At 60.5% G+C, this 23670-nt stretch overlaps 1 protein-coding gene across 2 annotated transcripts in view; it reads left to right on the forward strand.

Annotated features, from left to right (window-relative positions):
- The window catches only part of Psd4 (pleckstrin and Sec7 domain containing 4), a 32326-nt gene extending 20217 nt beyond the window's left edge, over positions 1 to 12109 (forward strand). For both annotated transcript variants that reach the window (XM_047522615.1, XM_047522616.1), the window contains exons 4-17: positions 257 to 335; positions 676 to 1027; positions 3376 to 3663; positions 4068 to 4148; positions 4253 to 4365; positions 4469 to 4527; positions 4701 to 4790; positions 5795 to 5838; positions 6164 to 6321; positions 7294 to 7364; positions 7469 to 7632; positions 8285 to 8429; positions 8636 to 8779; positions 10093 to 12109. In XM_047522615.1, coding sequence (XP_047378571.1) covers positions 257 to 335; positions 676 to 1027; positions 3376 to 3663; positions 4068 to 4148; positions 4253 to 4365; positions 4469 to 4527; positions 4701 to 4790; positions 5795 to 5838; positions 6164 to 6321; positions 7294 to 7364; positions 7469 to 7632; positions 8285 to 8429; positions 8636 to 8779; positions 10093 to 10350 — 2046 coding nt within the window. In that variant the 3' untranslated portion in view covers positions 10351 to 12109. The remainder of the gene's footprint in view (positions 1 to 256; positions 336 to 675; positions 1028 to 3375; positions 3664 to 4067; positions 4149 to 4252; positions 4366 to 4468; positions 4528 to 4700; positions 4791 to 5794; positions 5839 to 6163; positions 6322 to 7293; positions 7365 to 7468; positions 7633 to 8284; positions 8430 to 8635; positions 8780 to 10092) is intronic.
- The last annotated feature ends 11561 nt before the right edge of the window (positions 12110 to 23670 follow it).

The following is a 23670-nucleotide window of genomic DNA, read 5'->3' on the forward strand; positions in this document are numbered from 1 at the left end:
TTCCCCTCTCTGGGCCTCACCTTCTCCACCTGTGAAGGAGGAATGTGGACCTACTGATCTCCACACTCCTAGGAGGGGGTCTTCTGCCATCCAGGAATCCTCCTTGGAGCTGAGGGCCCAGATTGGTGCCTGTGTCTTCCTTCCGGGTGGGAGTCTGCATGGAGGGAGGGGTTTCCGTGTACCCAGCGTTCTCCTCTCCCCTCCTTCCCACTCGCTGTCTCCGGGGCCCATGGGAAAGCTGTGTGTCTCTCCACAGGCGCCACCCACCCCTGAGGCCTGGGAGGCAGAGGAGGGTCTTCCCTGGTCCCCGGAGCCCCCTATCTCCCAGGACAGAGGTGAGACCGCAGGCAGGGGTCTGGTGGTGGGAGGCTTTGTGATTCCGAGTGCGGACGGTGGTTCCTGGATTCATCGTATTGCGTGGGAGCCAAGCAGACTTGGATCATCCGTAAAGGGGTTTTCAAGGCCCACGTTCCCGATGCCTGGGTCTCACTGGTTCAGCAAAGTCTGGGGCCCTCAGTCGCCATGGGGCTGGAGTCCTGGTGGCTGCTCCCTGCGTGGGAGAGGCCACAGCCGAGGGAGGACGAGGCTGCCCGGCTCTAGCAGAGTCACCCAGGGAGGGAGGCAGCTGGGCTGGGCCGCCTGTCCCACGCTTGCTCATTCCTTGCTCTTCCTCAGGTGGAAGGGATGCCAGGCGTCCCCAGGAGCCTGCCCCCTGCATCCTGGCCCCTGGCCCCTGGGGGAGCCCAGAGTCTGAGCGCAGAGGCCTCGGCCCCAGGCCCAGCCCCTCCAGCTCCCCGGAGGGCAGCCCGTCGCCCCAGCGCCACAGCCCTGGCCCTTTTCCCAAGTGGTCACTAGATGCTCCACACTCTCCTCTTCTGGAGTCGGATGGGGCAGAGCCGAGCTCCCTGGAGAGAGAGGTGGTGGGGGAGGCTCCACACCCGGGGCAGGAGGCCCAGTGTGAAGGTGCCGCCAGGACCCCAGCGGCTGCGGGGGCTGAGCCCGGCGAGGACCCCGCTTCTGCAGAGGGGTGAGTCTCAGGTGAACCGGCTCGGGCTCCCGGTGTTGTTGCATTAAGAGGACCCTAGGGCACAGCTGGGCGTGCGATCCCAGCTACTCGGGAGGCTGAGGTGGGCAGACGGCAAGTTCAAGGCCAGCTGGGGCGGTTTAGTGAGTCTCAAAATAAAATAAGTAAAGCAGCTCAGCGGTGAGAGCGCTTGTGCTCCATCCCCAGCACCAGGGGGGAAAAGGCAAGAAAAACAGAAAAGAAAAGCCACAAAACCCCCAAACCCTACTCTGGATGGAGCCTGGAGAATACTTAGCACACTGATCCTTACTACCGTCTTCACCTGCGCTGTGCGAGTCGCGTCAGGTGTCGGAGTGGGCGTTAGTAGAGATCTGATGGAGACTGCGGCTTAAAAGCACAAGGAACTCATGGCCACAGGGGGAGGCGGAAGTGTGCAGAGGCCTGGCCGTGGGGAGTGTCCACAGCTGGGCGCCGGGGGGCAGAAGGCGGGGAGGTGTGGAGGGAAGCTGACCAGGCAGGGCGGGCTTGGGGAGGGCAGTTCGCAGGGATTGGAGATGGCGCGGGCCTGAGCAGTGTTGGGAGAGTCACCTGGGAGGCGAGGCCGGGCTGCTGGCTTGGCTCTCGCGGCGGAACTCCGCTGCGGACTGAGTGAAGGGCTCAGTCGCGGGATGGTGACCTCAAGACTGTGGTCAGAGGTGGGCGTAGGCCACCTGGGGAGCGGACCTGGCTGTCTACCAGCCCCCGAGGCTGCATCAAGACTCCTGGCTCCTGGGAACTCAGCAGGGGAGTTGGCTGAAGAGGGGCTTATTGGACCAGAAGGGGCAGACGTGGCCGGTCAGCCCCATTCCCATCTCTGTGCTTGGATTAGGCTGACAGATGTCTGCAGTGCCAGAAACCAAAAGCACAAAGAACACAATGGTTTTCCTTATGCTTCTGGTAATTGCCCGGCCGTGGGGCTGTTCAGAGGCCCGGTGACCGGAGAAATCTCAGCCTCCAAAAAGGGAGGCTGGAACTACCAAAGATGAGTTAATCCAACCCAAAGCAAAAGAAGGTCGGGCTGAAATGACAACTGTAACTTCATAGCAAATAGATAGTGAAAAAAATTGAGCTGGGCTTTCACTTGGTGCATGGCTCCATCTTGGCTAAGCATCGTATGAGTAAATTTATTTAGTCTTGTGTCGGACTCAGTGCAGGAAGCTCAGTTTCCTTGACACAGCTTTGGTGGCCTCTCTCATTTATGCCACTGTCATAGTAAGATCACAAAGATTAAAGATCACTTTTTTTTTTTTTTTTTTTTTGGTGGCAGATACCAGGGATTGAACCCAGGGCTACTTACCCACTAGCCACATCCCCAGCCTTTTTATTCTTATCTTGAGACAGGGCCTCACTGAGTTGCTCGAGGCCTTGCTAAGTTGCTGAGACTGGGCTCACACTTGCGATCCTCCTGCCTCAGCCTCCTAAGCCGCTGGGATTACAGGTGTTCGCCTCTGCGCCCGGCTGTTTATTAGCTGGTTATTCATGTAGTTCTCTTTACTTGGAAAATTGTGTCATTATTTCTATTTCCTCCTCTTCAGTTTTCTGGGGGACTAACTCTTGCAGTCCCCATCTGTCAGTGACTTTCTGGAGTCTTCCAGGATCACCTTCATGGACTTTGTGAAATCCTACATGTTTTTGCAAGATTTGCCTTTTCACTTTTCAGTTTCTGTTATGTTTATCCTGCATTATGGGATGTTTAGGGGCTTCAAGAAGCAGAAAAGTTATCAGCAAAGAGTCAACCTGTCTGTGAGAGGTGCAGAGGGCCATCAGGGGAGTCTAATCAGTGCTCAGGTTGCGGGTGACCGTTTGCACATTGTGATGACATTTTCCTTCTGTGCATCTCAGTGACTCTGCTGACTTGCTCATGCAAATGTACATGACCCAGACGCCCACACCTGGTAGTGACTTTGCAGGGCGCGTGGGAGAGCCAGGTAGAGATGGGACTGAGTGACTTCTCAGAGTCTTGGCGGTGGGCTTGGTGCCACTTGGCTAGCTCACTCGCCCGTCTCCCTGTGGTGAGGGCGGCCAGGCATGGGAAGGGGAGACTGGAAGCTCTGCATTGACTCCTTTTGTCACCATCCCAGAGCCAGCCTAGCTCCCTGTTCTCAGCCCAGTCATGGCCTTTCTTGGCTGGGGTGGGGGCTGGGGCTGGGGACGGGCATGGCTCAGGTGAAACGCTCCACCCACCTTGGTGGACAGATCCTGGGTACCTGGAAGGGCTGCACCTGCTGCTCCAGGTGAGAAAGCTTGGGAAGTGTGGGGCACCCAGCGGGCACCCAGCCCTGTGGAATCCACGAACACTTCCTGCCCCGCAGGCCGTGGCTCCCTCTCTCCCTGGCTGACCTTGGGTCCAGCTCTAACCCTGAGCTCTGGGCTCCTCCCATGACTGGCCTGCATGGACACCTGGCCCAGGACTCCTGCCTGCTTCCTGAGAGCCCTATGCCCCAAGCACACTCCCCAGAGGAAGGCCAGAAGACGCTGGCCGGGAGCAAGCTGGCTAATGGTGTTGGGACTGCTGACAAGGCGGCCTGGAACTTGGCCTCCCGCCTCTTCCATCTGGAGGGTTTCCGCAAGTCCGAGGTGGCTGCCCACCTGCAGAAGACGTAAGGGCTCTGGGCCTGGGCAAGGCTGGAGGGGGAGGCAGGACGGGGAGCTGCCCACGGGCCCCTCTATGGCTCTCCCCTCCTTCCCCGTGCGGTGCCCCCTTCCTCTGCCTCTCCTCCCATGACCCCTGTCCTGCTCTGCCCCACCCCACCCTCGGCCTTGCCCCAGTCCCTGGCGGCCTCTCGTCCTGACTGGATCATTTCTGCTGCACACCCTCCGACTTTCTCAGAGCCCCCAGCCCCTTGCCCACCCCAGAACTTACAACGTGGGTGGGGTGCCGGGGAGAGGCCAGCCCGGCCGCCCCTTGCCATCTTGTGATCTGCGGTCCAGCCCGGCTGGGCCTGGCCCCTGGGCATCTGCAGCCCGCCTGCCCAGGCTGCCCTCACGCGCTTTCCCTCTGCAGCGACGACTTCAGCAGGGCTGTGGCTGAGGAGTACCTGTCCTTCTTCCAGTTTGGAGGCCAGAGCCTGGACCGAGCCCTCCGGTACTGCCTGCGGGCCTCTCTGGGAGGCTGTGGAGGAGGGGCTGTCGGGACAGGGGGTCTGCGGCCACCCCGCCCGCCTCTCCTTGACCCCGGCCCTCCTGCAGGGGCTTCCTCCAGGCCCTGGTGCTCAGCGGGGAGACCCAGGAGCGGGAGCGGATCCTCTACCAGTTCTCCAGGCGCTTCCATCACTGCAACCCCGGGGCCTTCCCCTCAGTAGGTAGGGCGGCTGCGGGGTGCCATGGGGGTCGCAGACGTGGGCGCCCCCGGTGGGCGCAGGAGGAAGTCAGGTCTCCACCGCCCTCTCCTCTCCTCCGGGGCAGATTCCGTGCACACCTTGACCTGCGCAGTCATGCTCCTGAACACAGACCTGCATGGGCAGGTGAGGGGGAGCCCCGGGCCTGGGGGTCCTCGGGCGGTGGGGAGGGTGAGGGGATGGGAATCGGGCGGCCTGCTGGGCAGGTGGGTCTGGGAGCTGGGAGCACGCCCGTGACGACGGGGCTTACTCTGTCAGGGTGGGGTGCTCAGGTGCTGCGCTTCTCTCCACCACCACAGAACATCGGCAAGAGCATGAGCTGCCAGGACTTCATCACCAACCTGAACGGCCTGCGGGACGGCGGGAACTTCCCCAAGGAGCTGCTGAAGGTGTGGCAGGGGCCCCCTCCTGGGGCTCCCCTCCCCACCCCGTGGGGCCTGGGCCTTGGTTCCTTGTCCCAAGGCGGATGCAGAGCTCCAGCCTAGCTCTACGCAGTCTCTAGAGGATGCTTTGGCGCCATGGCAGCATCAGTGACATCTTGGAATTGGTTAACTGTGCAAATTCACGGCCCTGGACCTACTGAACTGTGCCTGTGCTGGGGCCCTTTGAATGCGTTATCGAGGGTCCGGGTGATTTTTGCCCCTATGAATCTGAGAAGCACTGGTATACTAGCTGTCTGAGTGGATGAAAGGCAAAGTTTCATGTAGCGAAAGTCTCGAGCTCAGGCTTGGGAGTGGGACAACGCACCCTGGGCCTCCCAGGCTCCTTGCCTCACAGAGTCCTTCTCAAGATGAAATCACTTTCACCCAGTGCTTAGCGTAGCACCTAGTGCAGTACCTGCTTCCCAGACAGATCTCTGGCCCGTTCATCTGATGAGTGAACATTTGTTGAGTGCTTACTGTGTGCTACACACCTCGCCAGGCATTTGGAGGACTACCAAAGCTAGTGAGATACATCTTTATCAGTACTACTCATTATGTTGTTTCAAAATCCTAGCCCATCATTCACAATTCAGCCTGCTTCCTTCTCTGTCAGATCCCTCTGCAGGCTGGTACCTGCGTGATGCATGTCCCCTTCAAGGAAACTAGTTCAGGCCTTACCAAGCTTGGGTAGGTCAGGGACTTGCTGCCTTGGTCATCTCTATGCCTCTAGTACCCAGCATGGGGTCTGGCACCCAGGAAAAGCTCCATAAATAACTTGTTGCATGGATGGACGGATGGGCGGATGGGTAGATGGGTGGACAGGTGGATGGATGGACAGGTGGGTGGGTCCTTGTGCAATCAAAGAAGGGCAGCTGTGATGGGTGCCGGGGACAGGCAGCACGCCTGCCCCTAGCTGTGAGCCGGATGGAGTGAGGCCCGGTAGCCCTGAGGTCCCTCTGCTTCCGTTCCAGGCCCTCTACTGGTCTATTCGGAGTGAGAAGCTCGAGTGGGCTCTGTAAGTGAGAGTCCCCTTCCCCTCCCCTGCTTGTCCCTGGCTCCTGCCTTTGGGTCTGTCCTTCTTTTGTCTTTGGAGGAGGGGTGGAGCCAGAGGCACAGTGTTGGGCCAGTCTCCGGGAGGGCAGAGGAGACCCTGGTCTCGGAGAAGCCAGAGGCAAGGAGGGCTGACCGTGGCACTACTTCCAGGAATTGATGGTTGGCTTTGAACGAGGATCCTATGTATCTCCCCAGCAAAAGAGAGGGTGCTGAGGCCCTGGGGGCAGCGGGTATTCCTGGTGGGCTCTGCCTGGTCAGCTCTTCCAGCCTGCTTCTCTGCCTGCCAGGGATGCCGAAGACACAGACAGACCTGAGAAGGCCCTGCCATCTCCGCCTGGCAAGATGGGCAGTCCCTTCCTCCAGCTGGCTCAGGACCCCACCGTGCCCACCTACAAGCAGGGCATCCTGGCTCGGAAGATGCATCATGATGCGGATGGCAAGAAGAGTGAGTGTCCCGCCGCGAGCAGGGCGGGGTGGGGACGCGCTGCCCAGGGCCACGCTGTGGGCACAGCGTGCAGGATGGCCCGTGTGGAGCTCCGTAGGCCTGTGCCCCTCCTCCTGAACTGTGCCCAGATCACAGTGGGGTGCCTGTGGTGAGGCAGACTAGGCAGAGCATCAGCGTGTGGGTAAGTGGCGGAAGGGAGGCTGGGTGGAGCGTGGGAGATGGAGGAAGAAATGGTTCTGTGTTTGTTCTGGGGACTGGACGTGGCGAAAGGGCAGGCGAATGGTGGATCTGAGTGGAACCTTGGGGATAAGAGGAGCTGGAGTTTCGCAGTTGGGCAGGGGACGTCCCTGCCCTGGACAGAGCAGGCAGAGTCACCCCTGGAGGGATGGTGGAGGGTGCACTGGGCTCGGGCTCATGCCCCAGGCGCCCCAGGCAGCAGCCATGACCACAGACTCCTCTGGAACTGCAATTGAAGGGGGCGTGGCCACCAGCAAGGGGCACAGCTTTGGCCGTGTGAAGCCACAGCAACCTGAGCAGGGCCCCAGGGAGGTGACTTCTGGTCATGCAGGACCAGGACCCGCGGGGAGGTTGGGAGGATGGGGCAAGGGAGAGGCTGGTGCTCAGGGGGTGGGGGGCACAGCGTGAGGGCCCAGGGCCCCCTGAGCACCATGCTTTGCAGGAAGATGTGAGTGGACCGGTTGGAATGGATGTGTTCCTACCTGGGGTTGTGGGTGTTGGGGTGCAAGAGATGGTCGGCATGACTACCCACGTTTGTATGCAAATAGTTCTCCGGTGCCGTTTGGAGCAGGAGTGGGGCGTGGAGATCCTAGACCTACGCCTTCTGGGGTTTCTGGTGCTCAGTGTGCTTCTGCGCGTCCTGGTGGGGAGTGGACGGGCTGAGGGTGGGGCGAGCCCGTGCACCCCTGCGTCTGGACCCAGGCGACCACTTGCCTTTGTGTCCCCCTGGGACAGCGCCGTGGGGCAAGCGAGGCTGGAAGATGTTCCACACCCTGCTGCGAGGAATGGTCCTCTACTTCCTGAAGGTAGGAGGACGTCAACCCTGGGGGGTGGACGGGGTGGGGGTCCGGGCTATTGGAGGGTCACAGCTGGGGACCAACCCCTCTCTGAGCCCCGCGCCTGCTGGCAGGGAGAGGACCGCTGCCTAGAAGGGGACAGCTTGGTTGGGCACATGGTGGACGAGCCCGTGGGGGTGCACCACTCGCTGGCCACCCCTGCCACCCATTACACCAAGAAGCCCCACGTCTTCCAGCTGCGGACTGCCGACTGGCGCCTCTACCTCTTCCAGGCTCCGTGAGTCCTGGGGTGGAGACAGTGGCCCGGCTCGGGCCCTAGGTCTCCTCTCCCCTGCCCCTGACACCTCCGACATCTGCTGGCCCAACCCTCCTGACCAGGAACTGTAGGGGGCTGTGGCCAGCACAGGTGCTGGGAATGCAGATGAAGCCAGGAGTGGCCGGTCCCAGGCGTGACCAGCTTCCCTGGGGCATCACCTTGCCTTCTCGTTCGGGGTCAAGTCTGCCGGTATTGGATACAGGATTCTAGGAGGTCACTCAGTTTTTGACACTGGATCCCGGCCCCCTCCGTTCTGGGGATTGAACCCAGGGTCGGGCATGCTGGGGAAGCACACAGCAGTGACTACACCTCAGCTCCCTTTAACCTATTTTGAGACAGGATCTCACTAAGTTGCTGAGGCTGGCTTCCGGCGATGGCTCCTGCTGCCTCAGCCTCCCAAGCTGTCTGGGCTTACAGGTGGCTTCAGATGGCTCTGGATTTTCCTCTTTAATAGATCAAAAACCTCAGGCAGAGGGCAGCCACCTTGTGGTGCAGGGCTTCTGGTTTTTGGAGGTGGAGCCCTGAGCGGCTGGGAGGGTGTGCAGCACACACGTTGTGGGATGGGGAGCGGGTGCCAGGGCAGACTCGCGACCCACGACCTTTCCTCCTGCAGCACCGCCAAGGAGATGACCTCCTGGATCGCGCGCATCAACCTGGCTGCCGCCACGCACTCGGCGCCGCCCTTCCCCGCTGCCGTGGGCTCCCAGCGCCGATTCGTGCGACCCATCCTGCCGGTGGGCCCTGCTCAGAGCTCCCTGGTAGGCTCCCTGCCCGGTGGGGCGCCGAGGAGGGCGTGGGGGGCAGGGCCGCGCACCTGCCTGGCCAGGGAACGAGAGCGGGAAGGGCTGCACACCTGGGCCTGGGAGGGAGAAGGGGCGGGAAGCTGCACACCTGGGCCTCGGGAGCACCGGTAGGGTGTGAGGCCACGACGGGGTCCAACTTACCCACCGCCTCCCGCTCCAAGGAGGAGCAGCATCGATCCCACGAGAACTGCCTAGACGCGGCTTCTGACGACCTGCTAGATCTGCAGAGGAACTTACCTGAGCGACGGGGCCGCAGCCGGGAGCTGGAGGAGTACCGCCTGCGGAAGGAGTACCTGGAGTACGAGGTGAGGCGCCGCGGCGCGCTGCCGCCCCCTCCTGGCTGCCTCGGTCCCTGCAGCCGTCGCTGCCGCCGCCTGGAGGCGGAGGTGCGCGCTGCTGTGCACCCGCCCGCAGGAGTGTACAATTTGTGGCCCCTTCACCTCGCATCCTGGAGGTGCATAGCAACGCTTGTCCCAAAACGGATAGAGGACTCTTTCTATTGTTTTTTCCTCCTGAGTTTGACTTTTTCCAAGTGTAAGGATAAACTTTATTTTAGCGGAATTATTCCTCCAGTACCTACCCATAACAGGTAGTGTGTGTGGTCTTGCATTACTCACATGAATTATGTCATATGATTATCTAATGGCCTCTGGGCAGTGTACACTCATCCTTTTTATAGGTGGGGAAACTGAGGCACAGAGAGTAAACAATGTGTCCCCACCCCCAAGACTACTGTTGCTCCAGTCACTCCTGGGGGTGCCCCACATAGGGTCCTAACTAAGGCAAGACCTTCATTAGCCCACGATTGATTCCAAAATGTGTTTTCACCTGACCCCCCCCACCCCAGTTCTTTGGCTTCACATCAGTGCACATTCTGGGACGCTAATGCTGAGGGTCCTCTTCAGAGGTCCTGGCTGTCCTGCTTAGGTTGTGGGCCCGCTGGGCAGCAAGGGCAGGCCAGGTGCAATGTGAGAAATCAAGGAAGTCAGGTGGGGTGTGCATATCACTGCTGGGCCGTCATCCCCATGGCTGTGAGCTCCTGCTTCCCAGAGGCCTCAGGGTGTGGCTGAAAGGACCCAGCCTCTCCCACCACGGCCTGCTGGCTGGGCCCTTCAGCCCTTGCTTGGCCTCAGTCCTCCTTTTTCTGACCAGAGTCGGCGATCGGTACCATCCGACCTCCCAGGCAAGGGTGAGGATGCCGTGGGGTGGGGTCAGGAAAGTGCTTTGTAACCCGGGAACCGGAGATGGGATGCCAGTTCAGACGAGGGCTGGATACGTGGCATTGAGCCGCGGATGCCAGTTGTTAAAATGCTGTTCAGACTCCACGGGGGCTCCGTGCAGATGTGAGGGCGCTTGTAGTGTAACAGACCCCAGGCGCAGTGGGACGCATCTTTCAGGGTCTCAGTTGTAGCGTGGCCTGGAGACGGGCCTCGCGGCACTGCGGCACCTCCGTGGTTACAGCCGGACTTGGAGACGTCTCTGCAGCCTGGCTGCTCAGGCCCGGGCAGCCCCCTGGGCACGGCAGAGGCCTCTGTTGCCATGGCTTCGTGCACCCAAGCGCGAGCTGCCCTCGTGAATCCAGCCTCCCCGGCCTGAGGCCCTTGCCTCTGTGTTGCAGAAAACCCGCTATGAGACATATGTGCAGCTGCTGGTGGCCCGGCTGCGCTGTCCCTCCGGGGACCTGGCCCTGTGGGAGGAGCGGCTAGGGAGGGAAGCCGGAGGCCTGCGGGAGCCCAAGCCCAGCCTGAAGAAATCCCACTCCAGCCCGTCCCTGCACCAGGACGAGGCCCCCACCACAGCCAAGGTGAAGCGCAACGTCTCAGAGCGCAGAACCTACCGGAAGATCATCCCCAAGCGGACCCGCAATCAGCTGTGAAGTTGGGGCCGCTTCTGACGCTGGCCCTGCTCTGGGTGGACCTGCAATGAACCTGCGTAGGACCTTTATTTCACTGGGTTCTTGGTGAGGGACGGGCCTGCCCCACCCTCTGCTGGAGGACAAAGCTCTTTTCCTGGTGGCCCTTCCTGATACGCTGTGCCTGCTCCTGGCCCCTGCAGGCCCTCTGCTGCCCCTGCTCCTCACCACTCCCAAGCGAAGAGGAAGGTCAAGCGGGGCTTGGGCTCCAGTCTCAGGGACCCATCCCACCTCCGTCCCCAGAATCCAGGACCGCCCCATGTGGGCCTGGGCTTCTGGGAATGAGCTTGGGAGCCCTCCAGCCAAGGAGCCACGGCCCGGGACGCCCTGGCTGTGGGAATTGGGTAACCTGTTAGGGAGGCCCCAGGACAGAGCAGGGACTCTTGGCAGACGCAGGTCCCAGCTTATGACTCAGGTTCCTCAGGCCCTGCCTGCTGAGGAGACAGCCTTCTGGTGGGGACCTGGGCAGGTTTCAAGCATCCAGGGGGCTGCAAGGCCTTTGTCTCCTGTGGCTCCTCTCCCCTATTATAGTTGTCCGTGCTCTGGGACACATGAGAGCTTCCTGTCCACTTAATGGCCAGCAGAGGCTCTGATGGCCTGAGTAAGGGCTGGTGGGGCGGGGCCGCAGCTCTGGAGAGCCCTGGAGTGCTGAGTACTACCCCAGCAGAGTAGGGTGGGGGTCAGGAGGGAGGCTCCCTGCACCTCCTGACAGGGGTGCACCTGTTCCTGTGCACCCCCAACAGCTGCATTCCTGGGGGCTGCCGGGACGCCCCCTCTGCTCCCGGCCAGCTCCCTGGGGCCTTGCTACCCTCCCCTGGGAAATCCCCTTGTCCTGCCCTCTGGCTGCCTCCCAGCTGGGACTGTTCTCTAGGGGAGGCTCCAGGAGATTCAGGGACTTGGGGCTCTGCCTGTGGGAAGGAGCTGGCTGGAGGGGGCAGCCGCCATTGTCTCTGTCCAGCCAAGCGTGAGTCGGCTGCCCGCGCGCCACCTGCGTGAGGCACTGCCACTCCCGCCTTCCTGCTGAGCCACCCTCCTCCCTTCTGGTGAGGCTTGTAATTGGCCCTGGGCCTGGAGCTGCACAAGGTGGGGTTGTCCTTGGGGCCGAGGAGGAGGGTGGGCATCAGGCCCACCTGTCGGGTGGCGGGCCGCAGCCCCCCGCGTGCACTGTGTGTGTGTGTGTGTGTGTGTGTGTGTCCCCGTGTGTTGCTGTGTCTGTTGGAACCATACTTAACAAGCTGTCAAAGCCGAGGGGACCTCAGGATCATTTCTGTGCACCCCTTCATTCTCTGTTCATTTCAGATGCCCTCGGACACTCAATATAGGCCAGTACTAGGGGAATCCAAACCCGAGTGAAACATGTCGCTGACCCCGTGAGCTGACAGTCCTGCCCACTGGTTCCCAGCTATCAGCATAGACAAAGTTTACCTTGCTGGAGAAGCATGCTAGAAAAGCCACAGTCCTGCCTCACCCAGGGAGTCTGGCTCAGGAGGCTGGTCAGTGCAATGGGTACATGCGTCTAAAGCTCCTTATGTAACTGAGGCAAAGTAGCCGTTAACAGCCACTCGACAGTTCAGTTACTCAGGTGGAAACATAGCATCAGGTGGACATGACTTAGCCCTGGACTCATGTTCTCAAACTGAGGGACCTAATGTGATTTCTTTGACCTCATGGAACATGTATCCTTATTTTTGACACCAGAATAAAAGGTGGAGGTTCGTCTGCACGTGTGTGAAGCTTTGCTCTGATGCTTCTTTGCTCCCTTTCACTGGGGCAAGTGACACCTTCAGGACCGGGTGGCTGGCTGCCTGGCCTCAGGATCAATTGGGCCAGGCCCGGGCGCGGGTGGAGGCTGGGTGGGGATGCAGTTGTAACTTGTGGCCACTGGAGGGCGCGCTTGCATCTCCCTGGCTCTGGTTGCTCAGGCGCTTGGCCAGTACTGTATCACTGAGGGGCAGGAAGTGAGGCTGTGGCCCTGGGGCCCTCTTCATAACCAGAACCTTCCACTCCCCAAGCGCACAGTGGCCAATGGGGTAGGCTCTTCCAAGCCAAGGACGGGAACACGGGTGGCTTTCTGCAGATGGAGAGGAGGAAGTTCTGCAGCCTGTGGAGGCAGCCTGGAGCTCCCCACAGGAGAGCAAGTGAAGCAGGGACCTCCAGTCCCAGTCCCAGGTGCGGAACAGACCTGGCCACCACAGGTCCCGTCCGACCTTGTCTCCACCCTGCCCTCCTCTCCCGTCTATGGGGGGGGGGGTCTGTCCCTTTACAGAAGGGCGTGAGCAGAGGTCCATGGTGATGAGCCCGGGTGGCAAGGGGGTTGAGGTTGGGCTCCAGCCCTTTCTGTCCCATCTATGGACGCTCAGCCTCTGAGCCTGGAACCGCTGTGACCCAGGCTAATATCTGGTGTCCTGATGGCTGCTCAGCGGGCTGGCTGCTGATGGCCTGAGGCCTTGGGCCGCTCCCTGGGGGCTCAGAGTCCCCAGAAGAGGGAAACAAGGGGCTGTGTGGGCTGAAAGGGGCTGGGTTGGGGGGTCAGGATGAGAGGCTAAGGAAGCAGAGCCTGCAGGAGCAGAGTCCAATGGGAAGGTCTCCAGTGCCACCAAGCGGGGAGAGAGGGGCAGAGAGAGAGAGGCAGAGAGAGAGGGAGAGAGAGAGGGAGAGGGAGAGAGAGGGAGAGAGAGAGAGAGAGGCAGGGGGTCAGAGAGAGAGAGAGACAGAGAGAGAGAGGCAGAAAGAGGCAGAGAGAGAGGGAGAGAGAGAGGCAGAGAGAGAGAGAGAGAGAGGCAGAGAGAGAGAGAGAGAGGCAGAGAGAGGGAGAGAGAGGCAGAGAGAGAGAGAGAGAGAGGCAGAGAGAGAGAGAGGCAGAGAGAGAGGGAGAGAGAGGCAGAGAGAGAGGCAGAGAGAGAGAGAGAGAGAGGCAGAAAGAGGGAGAGAGGGAGAGAGGTGTGTGTGTGCACACACGCAGTGCAATTTTAAAGCAGATGAGTGACAGGCTCCTAAGCCATGGGCGATTAGTACCCAGGAGCCTGTCATGGCCTAGGAGTTTCGCTTTAAGAGGAATAACGTGAAGCCAGTGGTAGGTCTGCATATGGCGGGACTATTTGTGCAACTTTCACGTAGATCTAAAATTGTTCCAGGGTTCTTAAAAAGGAAAAAGTAAGGAGGACAGTCTGGGTCTGGGTCGCCTCTGGGTGCACCTGCCCTTGCTCCTCCCCGCCCGCCCACCTCACCTGAGCAGGTGTCCGCAGGGGCGTCAGGGTTTCCTGCATGGCCGCTCTCTGTCCCCCACCTCCAGCTTTCCTGGTTCCTGTGTACACTCCCGCCCCTTTGCCTCCTCTCCTTTCTCCTCAGGAGAGGGAGGTGCTGAGTGGACCACCCGTGAGCCAGCACTGTCCCTGCCCTGCCTGTGTGGCCCCTCTCCTCGGGGCTCTGCCCACCGCATCGTCTGGCCTTGCAGACACCGGGCATCGCCAACACGAGGAAGCAAACACACAGCCTGAGTCAGAGTCCGCTGCTCCCTGCTCTCCTCATTGCTGTGCGACCTAGCTACCCGGGCACTGGTCCTTGCCAGCCTTGTCCCTCACCTGGTTCCTGTTCCCAGTGGCTGTCACTCACACTTACCGATGGCTTCCACCTCACCCCTCTCTGAAACGCCACCCTCAGGGGCCACCCATGGCCTTCAAATTCAATGTCTTCTGAGCCTTCATCCCTCCGCACCTCCTAGCAACTTTTGGCCTTGTGGCCACAAGACCTGCCCAACCCTGCCCAAGGCCTAGGTGACCTGGCCTCGGGGGTCGGGCTTGGAGCCAGGCTGCCTGGGGTTGAGTCCCAGCTGCACGTGATCCAGCTGACTGACCACGGGCTGGTCCCCTGGACTCTGCTCTGGTTTGCTTTTCTATAAAATGGGGACAGTGCACCACCTACCTCGCAGGTGCCTCATGGGATCATGCACGTAAACCCCGGGGACAGTGCCTGGCCCAGGAGAGCCTGGTAGCTCAGCTATTAGTCAGGCCCCACCAGACTCACCCGGGCACCCTCCCACTCCTCTGGGCCCCAGCGTAGGGCCTGCCTGCCACCATACCACTCTGTTCCACGCTGGGCCTCTGCCCCGGGCTCTCCCCAGCCCGGAGGTTGCAAGGGGTGAATCTGGCCCAGATGAGCTCAGCAGAAGGGGACGTCCAGTGGATCCAGCAACTGGACAGTCTGTGTCTGGCGAAGTTCAATCCGGGCTGCATGTGGGCCAGTACCCTGTTTCTCTCTCTCTTCTGGGGCTTCATTTCCCAGGCCTAGGAGGCAGGAGCAACCCTCAGGGTACCAAGATGGCCTCAGTGGCTCCCAACATCCCTCTTCTTGGGGCAAATCTAGAGATAGAGACGAGTCGCACTCTGGACATTTCAGCTCCAGTCCAGAAATAGAGTCAGGGACTGAATAACCAAAGCCCACCTGGGGACGGTGGGACAGGGACTGGCACCATCTGCTGAGAAATTCTGATAGCCAAAGGACAGGTGAGGAGAGATGGGGAGAAAACCCAACTAATATTCAGACGCCACTTCCTCCAGGAAGCCTTCCTTGATGTCCTCCTCCAGGTATTCCCTGCCACGTGGAGCTCCCTCCCCTCTCTTCTCTATTTTGTTCCTCTGCTTCCAGGAGAACATAACCTTTGGGAAATGGGGATGGTGGTTTCCATGGCACCCTCAAGGCTGTTTCAGGGCCTGACGTCTAGAGAGGAGAGGATGCACGTCTCCAAGCGTCATCCTCTCTGGGCCTCAGCACCCTATTCTCCTCAGGTTTTCTTGCATGTTCTTTTTCTGTCTTTCCTGCCTTCCTTTTTTTTCCTCTTCCATCCCCTAAACTTGGTCTTTCCACACAAGAGGTCCTACCTGGCCAACTTCAGGGCTTCTGGGATAGCTCATGGAGAAGTGTCCAGATCAGAGCCTTCAGCCCTGATCTCTGTTCTGAGTGTTGGACCTCGAGCTCTGTCTGCCAGTCATGGCTCCTCAGTCAATCCTCCTGGCAGGTGTGAGTGTGCACAGGTGCTACTTATTACTCTTAGGACTGTGCTTAGTGTCTTCTCCCCCAGGCCCTTCCTCTCCTTGCTCAGTAGGAGTTCAGGACAGCAAGATGGTGGAGACGGGGTATAAGAAAGAAGCCACCGGGGGACAAGACAAGGAGACCAGGAGTCCTGTCCCTGTTTACAATAAATCCCATCACCTCAAAAACTCCCACCTCCGAGGGCGTCACCAGGACACCTCCCACCACTGAGCACTCATGACCTTGCAACTTGCATGTCCAACTTGCAACCCAGGAGCAAATTTTAAAATGGCCAATGGCGGTAAAGTGGATAGTATTCTAATTAGGTTTTCTACAGTAATCAGTGGAGAGAAAATTGGAAAATATTCTAATCAGGTATCATAAGAAGACCAAAGGGAGAAAATAGGGTAAGATCTTTAATCAGGTCCGTATGGAGAGGAGAATGCTGCACAGGTTAGGATATAAGACCCTAGTTTTCCAGACACTGGGGTCTTTAGCCTCTCTCTCTCTTACTTGGCCCACTCTGGTCTACCTCTTGAAGTGCTACCATCACCTTCTAAAATCCTGTTACTTCTGTGTGTCCTGCTCAATGCTTTCTTCGGGACACCAAGGACCTGGACTTCAACTGGACAGCCCAGCAGTAACATCCTGACTCTCCTGTCCCTATGTCTGATTCTGTGATGGTTCATCCATTGCTTGGAAAGACAACTCACCAGGACCCACAAGGAGATTTGACCCAGGTGGGCTTTTGCCTCGCTTTTGCTATCAGGATAGAGACTTCTGGCTTTCTGATCTCTTTGTCCCTGTGACACAGGGTTGGTAGGAGGTACATGCACAGAGAAGGGACGGCTCCCTGGTTCTGGGTCTGTAGAACAGTCTTGCCATGTCTCCCCCGTCCCCCTAGCAGGCACTGTTCTCAGCCTGGGTTGGACCAGACTTGCCAACTTGACGTCAGCTATTAGTCTTTCCTCTGAGATTCAGGTCACGATCAGGTGCCAAATCTGTGGTCCAAATCCACCGGAAAGCCAGGCCCAGCGGTGCATGCCCGTAATCCCTGCTGAGACTGAAAGGTAAGCTTGCCAGTTCGAGGTCAGCCTCAGCAACTCAGTAAGAACTTCAGCAACGTAGTGAGACCTTGTCTGAAACCACCCAACCCACTGGAAAGGAGTCCAGGGTGGAAGGCAGGGCTGAAGGATCCAAGTCCCTCTTTGCTCAGGACATTCTGGACTTCAATGCTTTCACTTGGGCAGACCTGGAGAGTGACCGCAGGGGCTCTCCCTGCTGAATGGTGTGCAGGGTGGCCTTGGGGAAGGGCCAGCTTGGGGATCTGAGGGGTCATCTGTGCCTAGTCCCTATACCAGGACCAGGGTGTATTCTCTCGTTTAGCGGGAAGTGTGAGCCAAAGCGCTGCTCCCGAGGTCTGGAACACCATCTCCTCCTGAAGCAGAGCCCTCTGCGACCGCGCAGGCCTCTCCCTCGACTCTGGGGAGCAAGGCCAATCTGCGGCTTGACGCGCTGCTGCTCGCCACCCACCCCCGCCATGCGGGGTCCTGATGCTTCCTCTGTGAATTGAATCTTGCTAACTTACTGGGTGCACTTCCTATGAACTGCGTGAACTCCCCCCAGGATCAAGGTGGGAGTCCATTAATATTTAAAATAAAATCAACAAAATGTCCGTGTGTCTGTGTCTTAGGCTGGGCATTCCTTAGGGGCAGGGACCATGGCTGCTTCTATGGCACCTGGCACAGTGCCTGACAAATGAGTTCTGACCAGGAGGGGAGAAGCCGCAGGGCCTCCAGACCCTCTCTGGCGCTGGTTCCTTTCTGAGACTGACTGTCCCCCGGGTCGTGACCTGGGTCTGTGCTCTTGTCCCCACTGGACCACACTCACCACAGGCCCTTGTGCTCACCCGCACACCAACGCCCCAACAGGTCTGCCCTTCCTGTCCCGGCCAGGGCCACACCCTCACCTGGCTCAGAGCTTCGTCCTGCATGGCGCCCCTCGCCCACCCAGGCCTAAGCTGGGCGGCTGGGCGTGGAGCCAGCAAGAGCCACTGGCGGACATGGAGTGCCGTCCCCACTCCCGCCTTGGCCTGTGGGGGCCTCCAGCCAGGCAGGGACCTGGCAGAGGGAGGGAGAGGCTAAGCCGCTTCAAAACTCCAGATGCAGCAGTTAAAAAGAGGACAGAGGCAATGATCCTTCAAATTGCCACATCTGTATAATCTGCCTTTTATTTTCTGCTTCATGAAGTTTTATTTCCTATTATTTATTCACCTCCCCGCCCTCCCCTCCCCCGCCCCTGCTCCTCCTTAGCAGGCGACATGCTCAGATGGGCCCTGAGCCTTGGCCGGGGTCCGGGCACCCCCATGCGCCCCCCCAGACTGGCTGCCGGGGATGGCACCTGCTCCCGCTCCTCTGGCTCCCTCTCCCTTCCTTGGGGCATTTGGGGGCTGTAACCCCCCTGCCATTTCTGTATCCCAGCCCCTAAACCCCTCCCCCTCCTTCAAGTGGAGCCCTGAGGAGATGCACCTGGGGAGGGACCAGGAGGGAGCCTGTCCCCGGGGTCCTAGGCTCTCAGCAGGTGCCATCCTGGGCAGCCCCACTGGCCTTCCCTGCCTGTCAGGCCACCTCCCCCAGCGGCCCTCTCGCTCCTTCTCCCCTCTGGGCCGTGCACTTTGGTCGGCCACCCTGGGTGGAGTCGGGTATGTCAGAGGGAAGGAGGGCTCGGGTCTGAGCGCCCGCCGCCCCCGCTACCCAGGAGCAAAGGAAGCAGCTCTAGCAAGTGCAGGTGGGGGCGCCAGGCTTCCTGCCCAGCGAGCCTGCGGGAGCGGGCGGGAGGCTGTCTGGGGAGGACACTGACATTCTGGGGTCTTCCTTGGGACAGGGACACGCAGGCCAGGGCAGCAGCCCTTTCCAGGAAGAGGTGGGACCGCCGGACCGGAGGCTTGAGGCCTGCCCGCAGCCGTGCTCTGCGTGGGGACAGGGCAGGGCCTGGTAGGGGCGTGCGGAGTGTGCCGGGTTCTCAGAAGCCTGCGTCCTCCGCTCACCCCACGCGCTCTCGGGCTCTGTACGGGTCTTTGTATTTATTTTTATTAATATGTTTTAGTTGTCGATGGACCTTTATTTAATTTGTTTATTTGTATGCGGTGCTGAGAATCGAACCCAGTGCCTCACATATGCCAGGCCAGTGCTCCACCCCTGAGCCAGCCCCCAGCCCCTCCTACAGGTCTCGCTCCTGAGTACTGCGGTGTCCTTCCTGGCGGAGGGGAGAAGCAGCTCCTGCCAGATTCCTGTTTTTTCCCAGGTGCCCCCCACAGGGGATGGCCCTAGTAGGTGGTCCTTGAGGACATCGGAAGGTGTGCGTCCACCTGTTAATGTAGGGACGGGACTCGTTCTGCCCCGTTCTGGAATTTCTAAGAAGCCTGGCTACAGTTTTCCAAACTGAGTCAGAGTTCCAGTGTCCACCTGGGTGGGTGAGGTGGCTTCTGGCCACGCTCCAAACAGAAACCAGATTCCAAATATGGAAGCATGGTGTTTGCCTGATGGAAAACTACCTGGGGAATCTGGGAGCAAGAGCTTCATACGATCCCAGGGCCGGCCAGAGGACGCCCTCAGGCTTTTCACTGACCCGAAGTACAGGGAGGTCGTGTGGGGCAAGCCATGCATTCTACAGTTGAGGACACCGAGAAGGACCCTCTGGGTCCCCAGCAGGAGGGGCAGGGATGACGACCCTTGCCACTCCTGCTAGGGACCTGGGGGAGATAAAGGCGGTGACCAGGGCCTTATGGTGACAGCAACCAACAGGCACCCAGGGGCACCCGGGACAACAGGCGGACACTGTTCCCTGTCTCTTTCACGGCCTTCTCCTTCAGTGCAACACGAGCTTCCATTCTGACCAAGCTCATCCATCCTGAGAACCTTTTCTTTCCTGCTGCTGTGAAGCTTTGGGATGTTCTCGGACCCCCAGGGGGACATATGTGGGGAGCCTCCCCCTTTGTGCCCCCAGGAAGCCCATGCAGGGGAGGAAAAGGCGGGGTGGAGATGAGGATGCCCCAGGTTGGGAAGATGGCCCCTCAGCCTGTGCTCCGGGCAAGGCCTGGTGCAGTGAGGCTTGCTCCCAACGCCTCCCCGAGAGCAAAGAAATACAAACTAGAAAAAGCTGGATTGGCACATTCAAGGACCTGTCCTGGAGTTTGGGCAGCAGGTGGGTGTGGGTGTGCCTATGCCCAGGTGGGTGTGCACACCTGTGTGAGCTCTGGCTCCTGGACCTGGGGGAGGGTGCCCTGGCTGGGGGAGGGTGCCCTGGCTGGAGGGGAGGGTGTGCTGGCTGGAGGGGAGGGTGCCCTGGCTGGAGGGGAGGGTGCCCTGGATGGAGGGGAGGGTGCCCTGGATGAGGGAGGGTGCGCTGGCTGGAGGGGAGGGTGCCCTGATGGGGGAGGGTGTGCTGGCTGGAGGGGAGGGTGTGCTGGCTGGGGGAGGGTGCCCTGGCTGGAGGGGAGGGTCTCTGGTTAGGGGAGGGTGCCCTGGCTGGAGGGGAGGGTGCCCTGATGGGGGAGGGTGCCCTGGCTGGAGGGGAGGGTCTCTGGTTAGGGGAGGGTGCCCTGGCTGGGGTGGGCTTTGGGTGGGAGTGGGGAGGGTGCCCTGGCTGGGGAGGAGGAGGAGGCAGTCGGGTGGGAGAGGACCACCGTGGAGGAGGGGACGTGGGGACCTGGAGGGGGTGACGGGAGGCGTGAGGAGGGGCGGGTGCTGGCTTCGTGCTGTTACTAGTTTGATTTATCCCTAATGAGTTCTCAGCACATGGCTGCTCCCGGCTCACTCCAGGGGCCAGCGCGGCCTCCCGCGGCCTCAGCCCGCCCGACTCTGCAGCAACAGCCGCCAGTCGCTCAGAAAAGAGCCAATTTCCACACTGCACAGTCCGCTTCACTCAAGGGAAATCACATTTCCCTGGGAGAGCTGCGGGCTGCGCCTCGCCCCCAGCCTGGCCCGCTGCCACAGGGCAGGGGGGAGGGGCTCCTCCCCTCCCCGCCTGGCTGCACCCTCACCCCAACCTCGGGGCGGCCTGGTCTTAGCCTGTGCTGCTTCTCAAGAGCGGGAGCGAGGGGTCGTCCAGGGGTAAGCCTGCCCGGAAGGGAGGAGAGACCCGTCCAGCTGCCTCCAATGGCCTCTTCCAGGAGGAAGAGCCAGGCCTGCACCCCGGCCGTGCTGGGGGACAGAGATGCGGAGGAGAGGCTGATGACATGGCGTGTGTGCGTGAGCAAGGCGGGGAGCCCTGGGGACAGGGGTCTGCCTTCCAGAAGGTACTGCCTCCAAAGAGCCAAAGGAAGAGAAGAAAGCAAGGAAAAGACAAGAGGCCAAAGAGAGGGAGGGGGAGAGGGAGGGTGTCCTGCCATTTCCCCGCCTCCAAGCTCTTCCCAAACACTTAGTGTCTCTTCCAGGCACCCCGAGGCCTGGGGTCACAAAGGTCTGCCACAAGGGGAGGAAAACAGTAATTACTTCCAAGTCAGCAGAAGGGGTGGGATAAGGAACTAAAGCGGAAGCAGAGAGAAGAGAGAGGGAGTCGGTCTTTGTGGGACAAGGTTTCCTGCCTCCCGACCCACGACTCTGAGGTCAGGGTGCAGGTGCCCAGGGGCCACCAGCCCCACGCAGGCGGGAAGGCTTTCTGGCCCTAAAGACGGGGGTCTCAGGCCTGCCTGGCCACATCCAGGCCCCGAGACCTCAGAAGAGGATGGAGATCTGGCCCCCGGCAGGGGTCAGTCGGGCTGTGGTCTCCGCTCCTCTGGTGACTGGCTGAAGGACCGTGACCAAGTCATCGCTCTCTGTTTCCATTTCCAAGAGCAAAACAGGGCCCAAGATCAGAATCAAAGACAGCAGGGCACGTGCCTGAGCTTCATGCACAGAAAGAAACGAGGCCTAGGGGAAGGGTACTGTCACCTCTGAGGCTGAGAGGGCAGGGCTGCTCACTGGTGGGAAGGAGGGACCCAGGAGGGAGCCCAGGTGCTCACCGGCTGTCCCTGCCTCTGACGGACACCGATGCTGGGACACAGGCCCACGGACGTAGGGCATGGGGTTCCTGTGCCACCCTCCAAGGGTCCGCCTTAAACCCCTGAGCAAGGTCCTGGCGCTCTCTGGTCTGGTGTCCTCCGTCGGCTTGTGTGGTCTGTGGCTGTCATTGCTCTTGCCTGGTAGAAAATACCCGGGCCTAAGTAAAACAACCCCTGGCGAGAACTTCGGAAGAGTGAGAGAAGGTGGGGCAGGGGAGGGCTCAGATCTAGCCTGGGGCTGGCCTTGGAGTGGGGACTCCGGGGTCCCCCTTCTCCACACCCTCATGGGGCTTCGGGCGGGGCCAGAGGGTCACAGCAGCTCTGTCCTCCAGCAAGAAGCCCACGGCCTGCCCTTCGGGGTCGCCCCCATCACACGGACTTTCTGCCACCTCCTGGCGCCCGGGGCTGGCCTGGCCAGGCTAGGAGCAGGGAGGCCCAGAGGGGAGGAGGGAGGAATGCCAGAGCCGGGGGACAGCCTGGAAAACTGGGCGGGGGAAGCGACGGTTCCAGGTGCCGCGGGCGGGGGCAAGATGCCTTGGGAATGTCCAGGCCCGGCTCTTCCTGGTTCTGCCAGCACCTTCCCCAGGCCCCATGGAAACCAAGGCCCCCGACGACGGCCAGCCAGGCTCCTGCACTTGAGGTCGAAATGTGGCCTTCCCGCCCAGCCCCAGCAGCCTCCTGCATGTGCCCCCGCCGAGGCCTCATCCCCAGGGCCTTCCTCCCAACTGGACCTCTCCCAACACCACTCCAGTGCCAAGATACCCCAAACCGCCTCTCACGCGACTAGGGCTTGACTCTATTTTCTGAAGGGAACCCGTGATTTGAGCCGGGGTGGAATATCTGTGTAGACCCTGGCCAGGATCCGTGCCCTTGGGTCACAGCACAGCCACAAACATGGCTCTGAGCCAGGCGTCCTGGGATGACCAGCTCAGACCAGAGAAAGGAAGGAGAGCTTTGCTCCAAGATCACGGCAGCGGAACTGCTTCGGTCCCTCCGTCACCTGGGATCTGAAGAGGGGCTGTCGGGGGCGTGAAGCCTCTCCAAGGGGTGGATCCCAAGGACTGATGGGTCGGCTGCTGGGGACATGACATATCTCAGAGTGATTTGGGCGAGGGCTCTCTTAGGGCCCTCAGGAACCCGTGGTCCAGGGTCATGAAGAGCCTCAGACATCGGGGCTCCCGGGTCCTGCCGCCATGCTCGCAGCTGGCTGGGAGCCCTGCCGTTGAGAACGGAGTCTCCCTTGGGATTCTAAAGCACGGGGATAGGTGCTCTTCAAGGGAGGGTCCCCTCCTCGAGGCCCGTTCTCGTGGCCCCTGCCCTGCAGCCTCCCTGGCCTCTCCCTGAGGGGGACTGAGGAGGTGACAGCCCTGCCCTCCACCTCTGTCCTCCTGGGTGGGGTGAGGACTCCCGCTTCCATCCACTCAAGCCCAGCTGCCGCCCAGCCGAGCACCCTGGCTCCAGCTGGTTCCCACGTGGAGAAGAGGACCATGCGGACAGCACCCAGTGGGCCACACCCCTGCTGAGGGCAGGGCCCCTCCTTGGCCCTCCCTCCGGTCTCCTAAATTTCCCAGAGGGGACTGTGCTAAGGCCCTGCAGCCTTCCACACCCACTCCTGAGCCCACCGCCCCTGTACCTTGCCTTTGCCCAGCCAAATCTTTAGAACTGGACGAGAAGAAACCAGGCCCTCCGTGAGGGCCCTATACCCTCTGCTGGGTGCAAAGACTCGGGCATCCCTGGCAGGGGCCTGCGGTGCTGGGTGAACGTGCTGGACGCAGGGGGAGGACTCGCCTGAATCCCCCACCCTCCATCCTGGGCACCGCATCCTTCCCCAGGCCTTGGTTTCTCCTGCGTGACCCCAACGCACGTACACGACGCTCAGTCTTCCCCTCCTTCTCCGGCACCGCAGGGCTCACGAGAGCTGATCATGGCTCCCACTTTGGAGCAATCCCCAGATCCTTCCTCTCTGGGCGCACGGACCCCCGGGCTTCTTGACACCACCTGCAAGTGTTCATGGGAAGTGCATGACGACCCCGCCCCACACCCAGGCTTGTTTCGTCCTCATATTTACTTAGAGTGGAAGAACTCAAAGCTTAGGGCCACTGCTCTCCCCGGCCTTGGACTCTGTTAGGAGCAGAGGGAGATGCTAAGTCAGGGCCATGAGCCTTAGACCGTCCTTCCCAACCCACAGCCCCAGAGTGAGTGCTGAGGTCCTTGGG

The sequence above is a fragment of the Sciurus carolinensis genome, chromosome 13, assembly GCF_902686445.1.
Source record: "Sciurus carolinensis chromosome 13, mSciCar1.2, whole genome shotgun sequence".
In the NCBI taxonomy this organism is placed as follows: domain Eukaryota; kingdom Metazoa; phylum Chordata; class Mammalia; order Rodentia; family Sciuridae; genus Sciurus; species Sciurus carolinensis.